This window comes from Sander lucioperca, chromosome 24 (assembly GCF_008315115.2).
Source record: "Sander lucioperca isolate FBNREF2018 chromosome 24, SLUC_FBN_1.2, whole genome shotgun sequence".
NCBI classification, from domain to species: domain Eukaryota; kingdom Metazoa; phylum Chordata; class Actinopteri; order Perciformes; family Percidae; genus Sander; species Sander lucioperca.
Genome location: NC_050196.1, coordinates 4,962,228 through 4,984,143, shown reverse-complemented (window position 1 = coordinate 4,984,143; position 21,916 = coordinate 4,962,228). Strand labels below are relative to the sequence as shown.

Genomic DNA, 21,916 nt, shown 5'->3' with positions numbered 1-21,916 from the left:
TTATCTGTCATACTGTGTGATTTTTCTTTTATATATTATCCATTGCTGCATGGTTTTTATATTTTCATTACTATTTATGTATTTACTTTCATACTATACAATATTTGCTCTGTTTTCTATATTATAATATATCAGTTATAGGGATCCATCATAGTACTATTATCTTAAAAGGAAATCATGGCTCCTCCTGCCTCCGTAGTACTGAAACTACGTGGCTCCCTCCCTCTTGTGTAGCCTCCACACTTGGAAGTACCTGGCAAAGGGCCAATACCCTGAAGCGGCTCAGACTCAGCAGTAAAATAAGCAGAATCAGCAGTAAAAGGAGCTGATTCGACAAGAAATACAGTCCCTCCCTCTGCATGCTCACCCATAAAAACCTTGAGTTTTCCTTTGTTCGCTGACACACTTTCTCAGACTGCTTGCACTCTGTTAAACTGCCTCCTTCTACTTGCAAGAAGAATAAAGAAAATAACATAGGAAACTCCAGTGTGTCAGACAATCTTAATTTCCAGCTTCATCACCGAACATGAAGAGATTTTCCACAACAGCATACAGGTTTTTTATGTTGTGCAAAGTTAAGAACACCTCCACTTTTATTGTTGGCGTGGATCTAAACACTGTCCAGAGGTTGCTTATCAGGGTGATTCTTGGCCTGACTGACACAGAGTTACAGAGGCTAGAATGGAGGTGTGGTATATTCAGCTGCAACACTGCGTTGTTGATGTGTGGAGAAGGAACTTCGTTGACACTGCTCTCATTATAAAAAGGTTTATTACAATCAGAGATTCAGCATCAATTTTACAAACTCCTGCAGAGAGCTTGGAGAACGACCAACCCAATCTTCAAAATGTGTCATTCTCAAGTTCTGCTGTTAAGACATGATATATATCTGTGCATTTATGTAACCTAAAGTGGGGGTGTGAGTATATGCTTGGAGTAGGGAACTGACCATTTAAGGCCTTATACATGGTATAGCTCCTACAGAATATCTTCTGTCTTAGGGGCCCCCTTCTAATGTTTACAGTTTCCAAATGTTTCAGCAACAGTAGGGTAAGGTTCGTAAGAATTCCCTTATATGGCAAACCTTAAGTCAAAGTTGTAAACCTTCAGATACCACAGAGGGTTTTTTTTTCCCCGCCCAAGTCATACATCTGTAAACTAATTAAAATACACTGCTGTAAACACATCTAGGTGAGATACAGACAACAAGAGACCAGAGCCACATGTCTCAGCTTACTACAGAAAGAACTTGAAGCCAAAAGACTCAAAAATGGATTTTATATGATTTTTTTCTACAGGTATGTCTGTGCATTTTTCTTAGGTCCATTTGAAAAGTGCAATGAAAAAAGCCAAAAAAGTGCAAAACACAAAATTTCTCAAATACACAAACACACACAAACTTGAAATAACTATTTACATAAATATATAGAAATAAGTAATTATAAATTGTTCAGGGTGTGCTATGCATTGTAACAGGCCCTGTTATTGTAAAACACAGAGAAAACACAGCACAGGATGAGAATTCCAATGCCAAGTCCATGGCTCGTTTGAATCGTCTCCTTATTGGCTAAAAAGGTAGGAGGGTCTCGTAACATGGAATCGAAGTAACGTGGGCGCACATCGCTGCAGAGGCATCATTGGGTTTCCAGCTGTCTATCTCCGCCTCCTGGGAACCGATTAGCTCATGAGAGGTCTTGTTTGATTCGTAAGACTTAAGAGAAAAACACTGACACCCACATTAAGCGTTAGAAGTCTCGCGTGAGAATTGAGACAAGATTAACAAGTCTGGAAATGAATACTGTTTACTGTTTTCCATTGTAATTCGGTCAGAAACTTGAAGATTGTGAGGCAAACAGCTAGTTTTGGATAAAATGGCTTGGATATTCCATTTCCTTGGACTTTTGGCGAGTTATGAAAAAAAAAGTTTTTGGGACAATATCACCGACGTGGATAAAGGGAGAATGAAAAGGTATGAATGCACACTTGACGCTCGACACTAGCTGCGCAATGTTTTTCAGGGTCGTGGCAACTTTATTACAGTTGTACAACTGCTATAAATCATCGTATGCTTTGTGTGTGGGCTTAATTGAATATTGAGAGGCTAAGCTTTCAATTGTTGTGTCGCATGACCGTATATTTTGAAGATTTGATGCTTTAAAGTTACAACAAAGTTTATGAGTGGAGGTAACAGCGCCGCCACCGCAACGAAGTGTGCCGTCCACGGTACACTGTTACCTAAGAGGTTTTAAGCTGTGCATGTAATTAAAACAAGAGGGCCGTAATCAATCAATCAATTTAAAAATATATTATGTCTGCTGTGTTTCGACTCCGTTACATTCAGAAAGTGTCCTTTTTAAGAGCAGACAATAAAAAAGGGGAGTTCATATATATCTGACTGCTTGAATTTGTTGATGAAAACCATGTGCAGTAAAATATGACAGGTGACGCGTCGCGATTTCGAATCGAAGACAGGATAATCAAATCGTGAGACCAGTGAAGATTCACAACCCTAATATTGACCCTTTCTACAGGCATATAGCGCCCTCTACAGGATTCCTTGAAAAATGCAATATTAACTAAAGACAAATTTGACTGTTTCCTTTCTGATCGATTTATGTGGATTGCATTTACATTACATGTCATTTAGCTGACCCTTTTATCCAAAGCGACTTCCAATTAAGTGCTTTCAACCTTTAAGGTACAAACTCCGAACAGAAGTAAGTGCAAGTACATTAGCTTCAACTGAGCCAAGTACAAAGAGACGGATGAAAGTTCAACTGTAAGTAGAATTCTTTTTTACATCCAAGGTGCAGTCAAAAAACTTAATAGATTGCTTTCAAAAGAAACAATAAGAGTGGTTATTGGAAATGTTTATGATGTTGAGAATGCCGAGAGTTAGAATGAATGTACAGTACTGTCGGGGGCCTGCTCATTATGGTGTGGAGGGTAGTGAGAAAGCAGACAAGATTGTAAAGAGAGCGTTGAAATTAAATGATGATGAAATAATAAAAGTTCCATTTGGAAAAGGTGAGGCCAGATCATTAATAGGAAAGGCAGCGAGGGGTTCATGGCAGAGGAAGTGGGACACAGATATCAAAGGGACACTACTACAGCATACAGAAATCAATACAGGTGAAGACTTTAAAAGGGAAGTGCACAAAAGAGGAAGTGGTTTATTCACAATTAAGATTTGGACATACTGGATTAAAATCAACCAGGTATTTAATGGCAAAGTGCAGTTAAATGTCAGGGCTCGACTGTAAAGGTTGCCCTAGGCAACCAGATTGAGTCAACTGGCAATAGTTTCGTGGCCTCTGGTTGCCCCTTTTGGCAACCACCTGTTCAACATTTGTGCTTTTTTTATATATATAAAAACAAATTTAAAACTTACAAACTGGAAAATCTTATTTCAAAAGAAGTCAATATTTTATTTGGTTGTCTCCGTGAAGTTTAAACACTACGTCCGTGCGTAACACAACATTTCAGCTGTTGTGCGACCGCTTTCCACACACTCGCTAAGAGATACAGACAACGCAATTTTCTGTTCACAAACAACTTGAAAAGATCAAGAAAAGTAAATTAAGTGACCTAAGGCTCATAAAATATACTGAACTATTAATTTGGAATTAATAATTAACTACAACCAAAATTGACATACCAATAACAAGCAAAAGTCGAAAGATTTCAGAGTTCTTGTCACAGGAGAGGGAGGCAAAATTCCTGTTTGTTCAAAGTTACATAGACAACATGTATTTTCCAGAGCATGTATTCCCAAAATTAATAAAGCAAAAGTAAAAAAAAAACTACATCTAACTCAACGGAAAGATCTAAGCTAAAGGACGAAAAGGATGTGTGTGTGTGTGTGTGTGGTTTTAGTTGTACGGATTAATACAAGATGGCCGAGCTGTGACCGCATGGGGAGCTGAGCATGTGATTAAAAGATGGCCACATGGCCTGGCCCGGACAGAGAACATTTAAAAGAAGACTTGTCTCCTTCACTGCGTGTTCTATATCCGAGTCAAATCAAAGGCTGTAAGGCGGGGGGGGGTTTGCTAACTATTAAAGTGTGTATGTCTGGATGTTTAAAGTCAAATCTGTGTAAGTTAAGGTACCAGGTTAGGAAAGAGGATGTGCAAGAGTGTCGGTGTGAAGCCTAAACTAACATCAACTTAGCAGTTTGGCTACCCAATAACTTGACTAAAACAAACACTATGTCTGGATGGCATTAAATCAAATCAATACATGTACATTAACAGAAGGTAAACAGTTTACAGCTTTGCTTAGCTGCGGTTGCTATGCTACTGATAGTCCAGTTGGTTCCATTACCACAGAAAGAAATCCTCTGTTAGCTGGCAGTTCCATCATTGTGGGAAAGCCAGGCTGGGAGAACAGTGGTTCTGAGGTCAAATGATGCAGTCTCTGCTCTGCTGCATCTCAATCCTTTTTCAGGTTAGCTGGTAGACTTTGTCCATGTTGGTGATGCTAACTGGTTTACTCTAAGCAGGCACTCGCATCATCTGCTAGAGTAGAGTTTCTGTGTCGGGCTACTTTCGGTAGGCCACGCTTTAGCTGAGGGATGACCTGGACCCCTGCTAAGAGATGCAATGAAGTTGTTTCTTCTCCTTCTGGAGTAGAGATAGAGCCAAGAATAATAGCCGTTGTTGCTTTTATAGGGATGGTGTTGTCACAGCACTTCGCACTTAAGGGAGACGGAGTTGGGTGGCTGTTCTTTGTGACAGCAGAAGAGCTGCCATTTTGGAGAGGGCTGGGGTTGCATGGATTGGCTGTTTGTTTCATTTGCCAACAAGTCCAGTTGAAGTTGCAAAAACGGACAAGGTAATCTTTGGAGTTCCATGGATATTAACAGTTACATTAACTTCATAGTCCAATACATTTTTTATTAGATCTATCAAACTCATACTTAAGACATGTTAAAAGCCTACAATTCCAATTATTGGATTTTAGACTTTTAAATAGACCCACAGAGTATTACATCTCATATAACCTTTAGAAATTTCATTCATTTTTAGAGTGTTTAAACCTGACTGTGGTTCTATGCTCTCCTTCCAGACTAGAACTCCCCTTCACACAGCTAAATGGTTTCTCTTAGGTGGGTTCTCATGTGTTGCTGTAAATGTCCTCTCTCTGTAAAAGCTTTCTTACAGAGTGAGCAACTAAATGGCCTCTCTCCTGCGTGGGTTCTCATGTGTTTCTGTAAACTTCCACTAACTGTAAAAGATTTCATACAGACGGAGCAGCTAAATGGTCTCTCTCCTGTGTGGACCCTCATGTGTATCCGTAAACTTCCACTCACTCTAAAAGCTTTCTTACAGACGGAGCAGCTAAATGGTTTCTCTCCTGTGTGGATTCTCATGTGTGCCTGTAAATGTCCACTCTCTGTAAAAGCCTTCTCACAGAATGGGCAGCTAAATGGTTTCTCTCCTGTGTGGATTCTCATGTGTGCCCGTAAATTTCCACTCACTGTAAAAGCTTTCTTACAGACCGAGCAGCTAAACTGTTTTTCTCCTGTGTGGATTCTCATGTGTGCCTGTAAATATTCGCTCAGTGTAAAAGCTTTCTGACAGACTGAGCAGCTAAATGGCTTCTCTCCTGTGTGGGTTCTCATGTGTTTCTGTAAATGTCCACTCTGTTTAAAAGCTTTCTTACAGACTGAGCAGCTAAATGGTCTCTTTCCGGTTTGAGATCTTTTCTCATGCTCGTTCTCACCAGTAGTACATCTTGAATCACTGACAAGGACTTCATCATTATTCATAGAGTTCAAACCTGACGGAGGTTCTCCGGTCTCTTTCCATTCAGCACTGGTATCAATCTCAGGTTCAGAAGAGTCTCCAGTCTCGTCATCAGTAGCTGGTTGTAAATGTGTATCTGGATCTGAGTTCATGGCTGGTTCTGGTCCTCCACAGTCATCTCCATCAGCTTCTGTTTCCATCTGTTCAGTTTGTCTTTGATTAAGCTTTGAGAACTGATGTATATCTTCATCATCTTCACTCTTCACAGGGACAGGAGTGAATGTGAACTTGGTGATATCAGCCTCCTCCAGCCCTTGAAGCTGCTTTTCATCCTGACTGATCCAGACTTCCTCCTGTTCCTCTTTAATGTTGGGGTGCTTTGTGTCCTCCTGGTCCAGACTGGAGCTCCACTCCTGCTGATGTTCTTCACCAACAATCACTTTCTGGACATCTGAAGGTAAAGCTGAAACACAAACAGCCTTAAATGTGAATCTTAACAATACTTTGCTAATTGGCTACATTCACTCCGATAAGGACACAGGTTCATGATGACTTCATCTGCTTTACTCCAGGTCCCCAACATCCTAGTACACTTCCACTCCAAAAAAAAAAAATCATACCCCCACCCTGCTCTCCAACCAGCTGTAAAAGTTGTGTTAGTATGCCTGAGAACATTTCAGAGCTGGAAAATAGGAAAGCTCTGCTGCACCAGATCAGAGAGGATGAGGCCCTGCTCAATATCATGTTAGCTACGGCAAATGCTACAGCTCATGTTTCTGCCTGTATACCTGGATACCACGATTCCAGGATCTGAAATCACAATCACAAAACGGTTTAGGGCCAAAATACATTTCTGATCTGCTTGTAAACTATGAACCATGCAGACCTCTCAGGTCGCCTGGGACAGGTCTGCTTGCTGTCCCCAGAAGCAGAACTAAACAGGGAGGTCTGCTGCAACTCTGTTCTTTTAAATCAAGGCTGAAGACCTTTCTTTTTGATGTTGCCTTTCCTTAAGGCGAGACACGGCAGGCAAAAACATCGTTTTTTTTTCACTGGTCAATTTTGAGATTTTGGGATTTATGTCTTCTTTCAGACTTGTGGTGAAATAAAGTCCGAAATACACATTTAGGTCTTTATTTTACTACACTTTGTCTGTTTGCGGCGGTAGATTTCCCCTAAATTCAACAAAAGTTGGCGTTCTAAATCATCCCGCTGCTCCGCTGATTGCTGTCTGCACCCTGTCGTCACATATACCGTTGGAAAGCTCTCTTTCTCCTGTACAATGCTGTCGGATCCAAATATGGTCATTTCCTTCTTATCAGCAACCAATCGTGAAAATAAAAGGGGGGATTTAACTCAAAATGCGCAATCTCATTGGCTGATGCCAATTTCTGACAACGCTGATTCGTGATGCTCTGACATTTCCGCGGTAGCTCAAAATGTTGAAAGAAGTGCGTCGAAAACGGCCGAAAATCACCTCAGAGAAGACGAAAACAGTTGTCATTAGCAAGAAGAGACAGGGGATTACAAACTAAGACAGCAGATGATGAAATGCCATCACATAGTACGTCGATGTTTTAACTATCGTTCAGAAAACAGGAGTGTTCAGACAGCGGAGTCTCTCTCTCTCTCTCTCTCTCTCTCTCTCTCTCTCTCTCTCTCTCTCTCTCTCTCTCTCTCTCTCTCTCTCTCTCTTTTACAGAAAGTCATAGCCTACATGTCATAGATTAAATATTTGTCACATATGTACCACACTGTACTGATTGCAATACAACACACTATATTACAAAACAATTACACAACAGTTACAGTTTTGTATAATATAATTACTATATAATAGGTTACTAAACAAATCTGTAATTTTGGGATCCTAAGTGGTTGTGAGTCCCTCAGGTTGTGGCAGGCAGATACATATTTAGCTGTCAGTGGAGCTGCTGTCACCTCTCTTAGGAGAACTATCAGCTTCTCTTCTGGTGTTAACTTTGGGAAGCTTTATTTTTTTGGCTATTTTTCCAAGGTGTCATTCTCTTAGTGAAGATAGTTTTTCCCAGTGGAGGAGGAAGTGTATCTCTGTCTGACCCAGCTGGTGGTCACTGAGCCTGTATTTAGTCAGGATCCGTCTCTTCTTTGTATCTGTGAAGATAATCTGTCAAATAATAATTGAGTCTACTTTGTTTGCTTTCTCCAATGTTCTAAATATTGGTCTTTTGAATGATTCATAATTAGTTTTGTTATGTTGTGTTATGAACCAGTGCTGATGGGAGCCTGGTTAGTTATCTTCACCATCAGCTGACTGAGGGGACTGGTTCTGGTTAGTTATCTTCACCATCAGCTGACTGAGGGGACTGGTTCTGGTTAGTTATCTTCACCATCAGCTGACTGAGGGGACTGTTTTGTGGGAAAAGTAAGCTGGAGCAGCAGCAAGTATGGCCATCTCCACCTTCAATGAAGGTGCCTCTGCCATGCTTTCTGTTATGGAGAAGTTGTGGCTTTAGAGCACATGTGACGGTCAATTCAATGAGAGAAACTGATATGCTCAGGACCTCAAAAGCTGAGGCCGTCACAACTGCCAGTGTAAAACATAGGCGAATGAGTCTAAGCACAGCTAAAATACATATGGTGCTGGAATGGACAGTTAGACTTTAAAAAGCTGTTACAGCTACTGTTGGTCTTGTTCTGTGTCCATACAACTGTCCAGCGTGGGTTTTGTCTGCAACTTTGTGCATGATACGCCAATATTAATTCATTGAGTTACTGCAGTTGTAGGCCTTATATGCCTGCCATTTTATTAAATAATCAATTTTCATGAGCTTGAAATATTCTATATTATTATCACTAAGGGCCTGGGCATTTATTCTGTTTTTGGGCAATTTTTCCAATAGAAATGTATTAAATTCCACTATTTAAATCTTTAAATGCCGTTTTCTCAAAATGAGTTTTTTTGTCATTCTCCAGTATAAACATCTCAGCCTATGTAGCACCTATGTACACCAAACTTTCCAGTTATACACTTAGTAGTATTCTGAAGATATTTACAGAGGGATTTGTTAATAAATCATTCCTGCCCTGATTTATGTGAAATTTTAAGCTAAAAAACATGGCGAAAATCGATTTTTTAGGGTTATGGACAGTATATTTTGATTTCCTAGGTAATGAAAGCAGATATCCTGAAATCCCTCTGTAATTTTGTTTTCATCTTGTGTGTAAACAAAATGAAAAAAGAATTTTGCACCTGGCTTTATCATATGTTCAGATCTATCTACCGAAAATATATGCAAAATCGTGCATATTTAATGAGAAAATGCCTAATTTGCATAATTAAAAATAAACATTTCAAAACTTGTAATACATTTTTTTTATATACTTGTGTAAGTAATCAACTGAGAAAGTTTCATGGAGATATCTATTATTTAAAAATTTTAGCCTATTCACCTGTAGTGTCTCGCCTTAATTTATTGTACTGCACTGTGATTTATATAATTTGTTTTTGGTGTTTTTATTGTTGTATTCATTTCTAACTGCTTTTTAATGGTTTATGTAAAGCACTTTGAATTGCACTGTTGCTGAAATGTGCTAATAAATAAAGCTACCTTGCCTATTGATACTGATTTTGGGGATCTGCCCATACTCGAAAACTCACGTAAATTTGCACACACGTCCTGGTAAAATTTTTATATTTTATGGGTTTCGTAAATAAGCATGCAGAAATGGCTCGCTAGCGCTCCCCCTACAAAACTTAAAAATGTTTGCCCGTGCAGTATGTTTAATGTAAACTTACAAAAATTGGTACGCTTATGTGTCAAGACGTACAAAAAAGCCTGGACAACAGGAAGTCTGCCATTTTGAATTGCAAGCTTGAATTAGCGTTTTTTTGCCATTTCCACACATCGTGCTTTAAAGGAACACGCCGACTTATTGGGACTTTAGCTTATTCACCGTATCCCCCAGGGTTAGATAAGTCCATACATACCCTTCTCATCTCCGTGCGAGCTGTAACGCTGTCTGACAGCTCCACCGGTAGCTTAGCCTAGCACAGAACATGCAGGTGAATGGTTCCAGTAATCCTACTGCTCCGAATTGTGACAAAAGTGACAAAATAACGCCAACATGTACCTATTTACATGTTGTGATTTGTAGGGTCACAGCGTGTACAAAAAACAACGTAACATGAGACACAGCCATCTTCTAACCGTAAACAAACCGGGAACTATATTCAGACAGGCTTGCGGCAAAGCAAATCATTCCGCCCAAGTACTATATTCTTCCGCCTGAGAATATAGTTCCCGGTTTGTTTACGTCACTTATTCGGAGCAGTAGGATTACTGGAACCATTCACCTGCATGTACTGTGCTGGCCTGATGCTGCTTGAACCGTCAGACAGCCTTACAACACGCACGGAGATGAGAAGGGTATGTATCGACTTGTCAACTCTGGGGGTTACGGTGAATAAGCTAAATTCCCAATAAGTCGGCGTGTTCCTTTAACGAACTCCTCCGAGAGATTTCATCCGAAAGACTTCAAATTTGGTCCGTGCCATCTTAAAGTGGACAAATTATGTTTTTCCGTATTTTCAAATAATGAAGTAAACATATTTTAGACAAATCCCCGTGAGCTAAAACCTTCAGATTTCCAACTGTTGTGAACGCTCCGGTTTCAACAGTTTTTTTCTACGCTCGGCTGAGTGTTACGCAACACTTAGACAAAATTCTCCGATTGGTCATCGGTTCCAGGCATGCAGGACTGGAGTGTTTATTTTGTTACTGCGGTGTTAACACTGTCGCTAGTAGCTACATGCTAACGGCAGTAAAATAGGTAATCTTGGCTGCCAATGTTGTTAATTTCTCCCCAATTCTGGGTCACATCACTGCTGAAACATGTCAGGTTGGGTAGTACTTGGTTCACCAGCCTTTATCTGCGATTATTGACAGTAAAAAGTGCTGCGTCATTTCATTACAAACTTACGTTAGCATACTGCTAACAATTAAGTAACTGCATGCTAATGCCAGGTAACTATAATCTTGGCAGCCAATGCTGGTCAATATCGGGTCACATTACTGCCGAGACCTTCCAGGTTCTGTGTTATTTGGTTTAGAAGCCTTTATTTGTGATTTTTCACGGTACAAAGTCCTGCTATATAGTACTTGGTTGCATTAGCTCCAGGTGCTATAGGTAAAACAAAACTGGAGCGTAGCGGAGATTCCAGGAAACACGCTGGCCAATCAGAGCAGACTGGGCTTTCTTGGGAGGGGGCTTAAACAGGCTCCAGCAGAGCGTCTCATACAGAGGGTGAATATAGGTGGAGCAGCCATGTGCAGTATGAGAAACAAAGTATTTTTGAACATTAAAGCATGTAAACATGTTCTAGTAGAAACACAAAATACAAGTATGAACCTGAAAATGCTATATAAGTGTTCCCCTTTAAGACCTTAAAGGTCCATTATATAATATATTTACTGTAATAAATCCAAAAATGACCCCAATGCATCATCAGATATTAAGGAAACATGCTAAGTTGAAATACTATCTTTTCTGACAACAATGCTAATGCCAGTATTTTCTCCTTTTGAAATTCCCATTCCGTGACGGAATGTCTTTTCGTGTTTTGGCCTGTGTGTTAGTATCAACTACCCAGTTTGACAGTTTGTCTGGCCAGGTTGCCAGACATTCCGGTAAAAAATGTAAACCCAGCGTGCTACAGCTGTAACGTTAGTACAGCCATGAAAGCAGCAAACAAATGAACGTGATCAATAAAGATAGATTCAACCCGACCTAAGTTGCGTGACCAGAGACGTAACAAACCCTGGGTAAATACTGGAGATGTATTTCAAAGATGGAGACAGCTTAAAGCCCAAAAGGACGCAGAGTTGGCTAATTTCCTCCTGAACAGGCAAGCATTAGCTTCAGGCTAACTTATCACGGCTACAAAGGATGGGCATTTTATGTCATTTCAACATTCGTGAACTCACATTAAATTATATAGCTAAAGTACCTGAGTTGGTTACTCGCATAAACAATTGAGACAGAGCCAGTAAAGGGATCCCGATTAGTCCTGGCTAATGCCGCCACGCTAGCCATGCTAACCCTGCTAACGTTCTCGGAGGACCAGGGAAGCAGGCCACGGCAGTTTACAACGTATAGCCTGTTCAGCGGCCGTAGCCAACAACGGTGAGTTATTTTAAGCCAGGAACATTAACAAATTGAGATCGATCAGAGAATATAGGACTTAAACCAGCTTAGTGTGATTTCTTTAATGCCAACTAAATGTTCCAGTCTCTGGAACAGGATGGTATGGTCAATAGTGTCGAATACAGCACTAAGATCTAATAAGACAAGTACGGAGACAAGTCCTTTGTCTGAAGCAGTTAAAAGGTCGTTAGTAATTTTCACCAGTGCTGTCTATGGTTGGGCATCGAGAACCGATTCCTACTTGGAATCGTTTCAAAAATTACGATTCCAGTGGAATTGTTTCTTTATTGGAATCGTTTGGAGGATTTGGTTTCAAATCTGATCATGGGTTCCAAATTTAACATGTGCAAGTTTTGGTTTCTGTAGCGGCCAGGCGCTTGTTGCGTTGCAGCCTTGGAGCACAGTAAGCTGCACTCTAGTGTGGCTTTAATTTACATTGAAAAAGCCCTGTAAAACTGCAAACCACCATTGAATCAAAATAAAACTTTGCTCTTCTTTGTGAAATAAGCATGTGACAACTCCACCACTCAAAGAATCAGAATCAAGAATCGATAAGAACCGCAATCGAAAGGAAGAATCGGAATTGGGAACGTTAAAATCCAAACGATGCCCAACCCTAGTGCCGTCTCTGTGCTACGATGCATTCTAAATCCTGACAAAGTCCTCAAATAAACAATTGCTATGTAGAAAAATCACATAACTGATTAGTGACTACCTTCTCAAGGATCTTGGAGAGAAAGGGAAGGTTAGATATAGGTCTATAGTTTGCTAAGACCTCAGGATCGAGGGTGGGTTTTTTCAGTAGAGGTTTTATCACAGCTACTTTAAATGACTGCGGTACATAACCTATTAATAAAAGATATATTGATTATATCTAAATCATATAAGACTAAGGCTATCTAATATAAATTTTGTATGATTGTTTTAATCCGTGTTTTGGGGATCGTAAACACACAGTTTTGTAGGCTACTATACATGTCCTTGTTGCATTCATTAAGATCTCATCTGAAAATTCAAACAACTCGAAGTTAGTAACTTAAAACTTTTACAGCCAACTTAATAAAATATGGGGCTTTATTCGGGCTCAAGTCCATAAATACAGTAACTGGATTCAGGCACGAAGAACGAGAACTGAATGATATGTTACCAACGATTAGCGGTTAGCTCCAGTCAGCTCCGGTTAGCTCCGTTAAAAACATATGGAGTGGAGGAGACTGCCAAGGATAACACCCAGACTCTGATAAATGACATTCAGAGAGCTTACTATGAAAATCCAAAAGTGATGGCCGCGGCATGTCTACGTTTTTTTTAATACAGTTAATCCCACGGCAAGACCACCAGTAGCAAGTTATTACTAACAATAGCCTCTGAGCCTTTTGTAACGCATGAACTGTTTGACAAACTATTGTGTGAGGTATCATTGAACTCAGCAGAGTTCCTTTCTCATTGGTCATGGTTTGCTCTGCCCTCTATACATTAGTCACGCCTCCTTTTATAACTAATGACCCGTTTCTCTTAGACTCTTGTGTGAGGTATCACAGACTATGTGATTTTTGCCCTTATTTTGAAAAAGACGATGTTCCGACAAAGCTGTTTACATGGCTAATAAAAGAGACTATTCCATTAATATTCCAGTTTACATATAGCCATGCAAAATACAATTTTTCCATAGTTTAGTTAGACTTGTTCGACCGTGCCAACACAGCATCGCTCTTTCATTCCTTCAACCAGCTTCTTGAAAAGATCGGCAAAGTAGCTGTGTTTCTCCTTATCTTTTGGGCATGCATCTCTACTTCAACCATAGACTTAACTTAATATAGGAAAAGTGTATTACACAAACATTCTAACTTCCCAAGATCTTAAATAAACTCTCCTAACATTAAAAAAAAAGGTTTTTTAACATTAATGTGAGTACCCCCAGCCTGCCTATGGTCCCTCAGTGGCTAGAAATGGTGATAGGTGTAAACCGAGCCCTGGGTATCCTGCTCTGCCTTTGAGAAAATGAAAGCTCAGATGGGCCGATCTGGAATCTTCCCTTTATGACGTCATAAGGAGGAAGGTTACCTCCCCTTTCTCTGCTTTGCCCGCCCAGAGAATTTGGCCCGCCCATGAGAAAGAGAGAGACATCATGGCTTTCAAACGAGTAAAGTGGCAGTTGGTCAAGGCCACACCCCCACCCTCCACCTTGCCCCCCCCCCCTCTCCTCCTCAATAGCATTTAAAGCTACAGACACAGAAATGGCACATCCTAAGGAAAGCTTATTGTGGGACTGGCTCTAGTGGCTGTAATTCTGGACCAAGGCTGAATTTCGGGAAAGAGACTTCAGATACAGTATTAGGGGACCACTAAGGTCTATATAAAAGAAACTTCAGATACAGTATTAGGGGACCACTAAGGCCTATATAAAAGAGACTTCAGATACAGTATTAGGGGACCACTAAGGCCTATATAAAAGAGACTTCAGCTACAGTATTAGGGGATATATAAAAGCATCCAAAAAGCAGCATGTCATAGGACCTTTAAGATAACCGTTGAACTGTCCTAACTCTTTTTTTCTGCTAAGTAACCAAATGCTAAATGGCGCTCACAACAACCAGGTGTTACCAGAGTAGCGCAAGTTAGAGCGAGAATGCCAGGTGCTTTAAATGAGTGAGTGGTTGAGCGAGGAGACTAGAGCGAGCGTCAGCAGCGTCGGTGTGAGAGTAACTTAGCGTACGAGTGAATTCACTGTGGGGAAAGTGATAGGAAAAAGAGTAAGGAAAGAAGTTGTAAAGCAAGCCTCCAGTCAACAATAAACAACAGGCTTCTCAAGACACGGTGGCTTCATCTGCTCTTTGTTCTGCCACTCTGATGCTACGAAACAGACGTTAAAGGCAACATGTCACGCTAGTTAACACTAACGGTGTTTGTCATTTAACAGCAATTCACTGGTTATTATTGTTAAAGGTTATTGTTGTTACATTTTTAATAAAACATTTAAATCCCCCCCTTTTTTTGTGCTGATCCGAAAATGTATCCGATCCGTGACTCAAAACCATGATCCGATCCGTGACTTTTGTGATCCGTTGCTCCCCTTGATGCTACTATAAGTTTTTATATATATGCCCATATTATAAAAAAAATTAAAAAAAAAAAAAATCACCTTTTTCTGGGATTTGGTGGTGTTATTTTGTGCCTCTGGTGCTTCCACACGCATACATACTTTGATAAAAGCATCCATGCTGTTTAGAGTGAGATACGGTTTCTGAATGTGTCCTGCCTTCAGTCTCCCGGTGAGCTGTTTAAAATCTGCACGGCTTTCTACATCACTAGCCGAGACGAGGGGCCTGGGGGGCTAACCGTTAGCATGCTAGCGCTAGCATGCTAGCTCGTTGTCAATGGCAAAACACTGCTACAACACACACAAATTCACCCTAATCTATTAAAGAAATTGTATAGAACTACTTACATGTCCCTGTTCTGCAGGTATTCCACACAAAGTTGGAAGTGCAGAAGTTGCGAGGTCTCACTCTGTAGCTAAAACATAGACCTGAACACAGGGTGAAAAGAGGAGCTGCAGCAATGGGCAGTACAACAAAAATATGGTGTCTATTGAAAATTAAACCATGTAAACCTATTCTTTTACAAACTCAAATTACAATTATCAACCTGAAAGTGAGCATAATATGGCAATCTTAGCAACCAGACTCAACAAAGGCGCCTCAGCTAAAGAAAACACTCGCCCAAAAGTGCACTCGCGCTTCCAGCTGGGTGTTTTTCATAAGAGCGTCTGCCTGTCACCTGGCGCCTGAATAATATGTTGTCTTTTACATAAGACATGTCCACCATGGATTGATGCAACAAAAGGCACAAATCAGTGCATGCAAATTCATCAGAATGCAGGAAACAAAGTGCATACGCTCACATGCCCCTTGGTTATGGATATATTATTTATTTCAGCTTTTATGAATTTGATTCATGTGTCTATGCATGTATGCACACGTTTGCTTACTTCATTATGAACCACAACGCTGTTTGTAAAAACCAACTCGGCAACAAACCTCATTCTGATTTATTCACTTTTTATTTTCTCAATTATTCAATTAGTTGATTGGTCCATAAAATGTCAGAAAATGGTGAAAAAGGTGGATCAGGGTTTCCCAAAAGCCCAAGATGACGTCTAGGCCTGTCACGACAACAAATTTTGCTGGACGATAAATTGTCCCAGAAATGATTGCGATAAACGATAACATTGTCGTTCTGAGACCATTTTCATCTAATATGATGATAATGGCATAATAATGCAGGTACACCTTTTCAAAGCTCAATAAACTTTTATTTCTAAAGAATATTTAACACTGGAACTGGAAGACATAAGACTAGACAAAGACCATGCGACTGACAAGAGGGTTCACTCCTCGTTACGCTACCGATAGTGGTCATCCAGTCGCTTTGGTAGAGAGAGAGAGAGAGAGAGAGAGAGAGAGAGAGAGAGAGAGAGAGAGAGACTCCGCTGTCTGAACACTCTTCTGAACACTTCTGAACGATAGTTAAAACATCGACGTACTATGTGATGGCATTTCATCATCTGCTGTCTTAGTTTGTAATCCCCTGTCTCTTCTTGCTAATGACAACTGTTTTCGTCTTCTCTGAGGTGATTTTCGGCCGTTTTCGACGCACTTCTTTCAACATTTTGAGAGAGAGAGAGAGAGAGAAGGAAAACAAACAAGCATGCAAATGGAAATTATCACGGCTGGAAAAATGATCGAGCTCATTTTTTTTATCGTACGATTAATTGATTTATTGACTATCACGACAGGCCTAATGACGTCCTCAAATGTCTTGTTTTGTCCACAACACAAAGATATTCAGTTTACTGTCACAGGGGAGACTAGATTAGGTCACTAGAAAATGTTCACATATAAGAAGCTAGAATCAAAGAATTTTTACTCGTCTTAAAAAAATGACTCAAACCGACTAATAGATTATCAAAATGGTTGGCGATTAAGAGTTGACAACTAATCGATTAATCGAAGTGTAAAGCTGGCAGAAGCTGAATGTTATGAAGACTGAGATAATAAAGTCAAGGAACTTTAACCGTCTGTTCAGTATAGGTTTAACAAACAGAACGGAATGAAACACTTTCTTGTTGTGACAACATCTAGTAATGACGAGAAAATATTTCAAAAACAATACCATCAGAAAACCTAATTTTAACAAGAAACAAGTTTTCAGAGCTACAGTTTTCTCGTGAGGGCAGCCATTTTCAGGTGTGCGTATGAAACATGATGGTGACAAGCAACGCTCTGTTTAAAAAAAAAAAAAAAAAAAAAACTTAGTTTTCTTTTCCTCTTTTCCTTCCTAAGTGAAAGATGGAACACGTGTTTAGTCAGCTGCAAATATGGCTTGACCCCAAAAAGTTCTAACAAAAGATTTCTCAGTGGCTTCCAGTAGTATCAGATGTACTTAAAAACATACTAAAAGTTTACCAAAGTTTGACTCCAAGAAAGGCCCCATTTTCAAAATGGCGATTGGTTCCAATCATCTTTTCAATGATCTCATCGCCAACGGTCTCCAACTCATGCACATTCACCTCCTCTTTCGCAAAAACGCCAGTCACAATGTTTCTCAGAGATGGGTCTAGAGAGAATGGTGTGCAAAAGCTAAGCTTTTCCTTGATCTTTTCTATGGCTGAACGATTAATCGCATTTGCAAAAATATCGCGTATATGTTAAAACGCGATTTCCTAATCGCAAAGGCTGTGATTTGGTCACGTGACTCGCGAGAGCAAATCAGTCTGCACTCCGCAGAGAAAGCATCAACTTGGCACGCTAACGCTACGCCGTACCTTGACCTGTTGTACAATGGCACTCAGGCTCGACAAATTTTAGTCCCAAATAGGAACAGTATTGGTATTAAGACATCTTTAATCATTTTTCTGTTTTTGGCATGGAATATTGCATGACCAAAATGAAACGAGGAGCCCTTTTAATTATAAATACCCAAATATATCATATTAATTGTGTTAAAAATGTAGTTTTTTTGAGCAGTGCATGTTTGGTTAGCTGTAACTATGGATATGCCTAAACATTTATATGTAAAAAGGTAGACATTGAAATAATTTTTAAATCCGTTCCTGTTACTCAGGAAGGACATTTTTCATGGTGTAAATCATATGATTCATAAAAAAAAAAATTAAATCGCATTTCTAAATTAAATTCCTTTTGTTGAGATGTATAACACTAATAAAAATAGAAAGTGCTTAAAGTGCCATTTTTTGACACTTTCACTTATTTTCACATTTTAAATCCTTATTTGTCTTTGACCCATATACATAGTAAGTTATTGTTACATTATGTTGTTAATAAATGTTTTAAAAATTTAACAATGTAGTGTGGTACATAGCGAAGAAATGTCAGATATTATATTGCATAAAAGTCTAGTCTAAAAATGGCATAGCAACCTGTGCTTTAAAAAAAAAAAAAAAATGTAAGATCGAGAATCGAACAATGACCTTAGAATCGGAAATGTAATCAAATCGAGGATTTGGAGAATCGTGACACCCCTATCTACGACAGTTGCATGGCTAAAATGCCGAACACCAGTTTGTCAACCACCCGACAGGCATCACTCACCGGAACGTTTGAAAGTGTAACGTAAGCGTAACTCCACATTAACTTTAAAACGGAACAAGGAAATGACTCAAGCAGTAACGGAGTTAATCGCCAAAGACGTGATGCCCCTTAGTAGATATGGGCAATATATCGATATTATATCGATATCGTGATATGAGACTAGGTATCGTCTTAGATTTTGGATATCGTAATACCGTAATATGGCATAAGTGTTGTCTTTTCCTGTTTTTTTTAGGCTGCATTACAGTAACATTGTCATTTTCTGAACTTACCAGACTGTTGTAACTGTTCTATTATTTGCCTTTACCCATGTAGTCCTTATATCCACATTACCAATGATTATCTATCAAAAATCACATTATGTAAATATTCTGTGAAAGCACCAATAGTCAACACTACAATATCGTTGCGGTAGCGATATCGAGGTACTTGGTCAAAAATATCGTGATATTTGATTGTCTCCATATCACCCCCTAGATATCACCAAGCCTGGGTTCACGGCTACACAGAGCGTCTGTTTAGCACCGGATAGATAGATAGATAGATAGATAGATAGATAGATAGATTTGATGCAAGTATGAAGTACACACCGACGGGAGCTGGATCGGAGCAGCGAGTTGCTAATGGTGAGAAACTGCTTCCTGTGTGATCAGGATCACTATGGCTGGTAGTGCATACTCACTGCACTTTGGTCTGCATTGTGTGTTGCTGTTAGTGACTAGAGATAATGACGATTAATATTTAGATATTAATGTTTAGACAGTGATTACATTTAACTTTGAGTTACCTAAATATTTTCAAAAGGAGGTACAGGCAGATATTTCTCATTTTATTTTCTGCATTTGTCATATATATATATATATATATATATATATATACACGTGAACACAAGTGAAACTACTGTCCCCCTCAATGGCAATGTATGAGACGGGTCAGAACATGCCAACCGTAGTACGTCTTTAAGACCTGAGTCTTCTACGATGCTGACAGGTCTGCAGTTAGTTGCCACCCATTTCGCAAGAGCTATAGTCATTTTTGGGAGTAGCACTCTCCAAAATAGTGCTTTGCCTGAGCCCGCTAGCATCAACCTGAGTCACGTTAATTAGCTCGTAGGTGGTAGCTCAAGCTTGACGTGCTTCGGTGATATTTTAATTCGGCTTTACACAACGTGCATGTGGCTTTCGGCTTGTCTAATGAGCCGTCCAGGAGTTTTGGAAAATAAAAAGCTCCATTCAGAATTGTGTTTTCTGCTGTCTTTCTCCATCATGCCTTCAGCCTGCAGCAGTAGGATGTGTTACGAGGAAGTATGGCAGCTTGATGATAAGTTAAGGTGCGGCAAAGGGTCAAAATAGTAGCCTGTTAGGCACGACGTGAAGCCGAGTGAAGTGTAAAATAAATTAATAAAGGCGGCATGCGATTAATGCGATTTTAAAAAAATGAACGCGTTATGCTCGGCCCTTAATCACATCGCGATCAACGCGTTAATGCTGACAGCCCTATATATATATATATATATATATAGCCAATACTCAACCCTACCAAACAAGTAATCTCACAAAACCATGTATTCCATAAGTATGTAATCATGTCAGTGCAATTTAGACAAGTCTAATGGATTCATAGACCCAGAAAACATGGAGTTAGACACCACGATTACCTGTCTAGGTCAAATAATAATAATAATAATAATAATAATAATAGAGTTAGGATATTTTAAGGGCTTCTTGTCCATCTTTGACGCCATCTTGAAAATTAGGCTACACCTTTCTAGTGGTCAAACTTTGGTAAACTTTTAGTACGTTATTAAGGACACCTAATACGACAAAGAGCAGCTGAGAAACCTTTTGTTTGATTTTTTTAGGGTTAGGTGTTTGTTTTTTCTTCATTCTTTCTCTCTTCTTACTTCAGCCGCCTAGCTAGTTTGTTATTAAGTAACTATTAAGTTGTTGTTATGAAGTTAGTTAGTCCTGTAAAATGAGGACACTTGAACTGGAAACCATTCACAGCCGCCTCTTTCACTGATAAACCTACAAACAGATAAATACGTAACGCTGCTTAGACTCCTAATGAATCCTCTTCTGAAACACATTAGCTTCGGGGAGCTAGCTGCGGCTAACAGGCTGTGAATGGTTTAGCTAACGTTAACTTAGCCTCATTAGCACAGCAGTAAAAACTAACCTTCTCCTCGCAGCTTCGTCTCCGGTTTTAAAACCACCTCCAGCTGTTTCCGGTGTCGGTCCATGTCTGAGTAGCAGACTAACTCCTCGGGGGTTTTCTGCCGTTATTTGGCTCCGGCTAACGGCTCCTCTCCGCTGACTGTTCCGGTGTTTAGCTCGGTAACATATGAACGGTAGTCGTCTTCTTCTTCCTCTGTCCGTTCCCGGCAGACTAGACAGTGTTACCGCATTGCTGCCCCCCGCTGGTGATGAGGAGAATCTCCATTAAAGATCCTCCTGGACCTTTATTTTACTCAACGGCTCCGTGGATTTAACGATCAAGAGGGAGAATGGCCCGTTGAGAGACCGTGAGCGGCGTCGGAGCGGCTGTGTGATGAGAGAAAGACGACGTGAAGGCAGTTAGTGGCTTCATGTGTTGTTGATACTGTCAGTAAAGTGAAGGCTGTTACAGCGTGGAGACTGCAGTGCACACAGAGAGTCACGCACACAGCCCACCTTTTTGCTTACAGAGGGACATCGCGATTGTGATTAGATTAGAATGAATGAGATGAAACACGTTAAAATATACCTGTTCTTAAAGTGGAAGATGTGTACAGGTTGTGCAGGATTGTTGGTCAGTTGAAACATTCAGCATTGAAAGGAGGCAAACTTCAGTCAACCCATACAGCTACTGTTCCTTTTCTCTGAATACCACTGGAGATTTATGTCACCACGAGAAAACATGTCAAAGACAAAATGTAAAAATATGGTCCAGAGCCCAAAACGTCCTCCAGCCTGAAAATTCAGCAGAATTTGGTTCTCTTTTTATTATTTTTCTATAGTAACGACGACAACAGAAGTTGTACAAATGTCTAAGAAAGGATGTAAAAAAAAATGACCAAACAGTATCTCTTTAAACATCAGGTGTATGATCTTCACTCAGACATCTGTCTCAGTTGTGTGTCTGGTTTTCACTCTGCATCCTGTTAGTCCATCAGTGGAGTTCTGCCTCCATCTAGTGGCTGAAACAAAGAACAGCACGTTTTCTTCTCCCTTTCTCCCTTCTTCACTTGACTGAATAAATAGCTTTAATAGCTTCTCATTTAAAGATGACAACAAGTAATGTGTACCAGTTAAATTTTTTAGAGATTCATGTGATTTTCTTGTTTCTGCTTCAGCTTAACTTCAGCCCTCTGGAAAGGTGTGGGCC

General features: G+C 39.9%; 1 protein-coding gene across 3 annotated transcripts; it reads right to left on the bottom strand.

Moving 5' to 3' along the window:
• Positions 1-3,153: 3,153 nt before the first annotated feature.
• LOC116058585 (zinc finger protein 501-like) lies at positions 3,154-20,941 on the bottom strand. 3 transcript variants are annotated; one of them, XM_035998346.1, is made up of 3 exons: positions 20,729-20,941; positions 5,785-6,213; positions 3,154-4,592 (listed from the first exon to the last, which is right to left on the bottom strand). In XM_035998346.1, exons 1-3 carry the CDS (start codon positions 20,790-20,792, stop codon positions 4,492-4,494), a joined length of 594 nt encoding a protein of 197 aa, XP_035854239.1. In that variant the 5' UTR covers positions 20,793-20,941; the 3' UTR covers positions 3,154-4,491. The 3 variants fall into 3 exon arrangements, with proteins under 3 accessions (XP_035854239.1, XP_031167339.1, XP_035854238.1); XM_031311479.2 differs by having other exon boundaries at positions 3,159-6,213; XM_035998345.1 differs by having other exon boundaries at positions 3,159-6,215; positions 20,734-20,922.
• Positions 20,942-21,916: the final 975 nt, after the last annotated feature.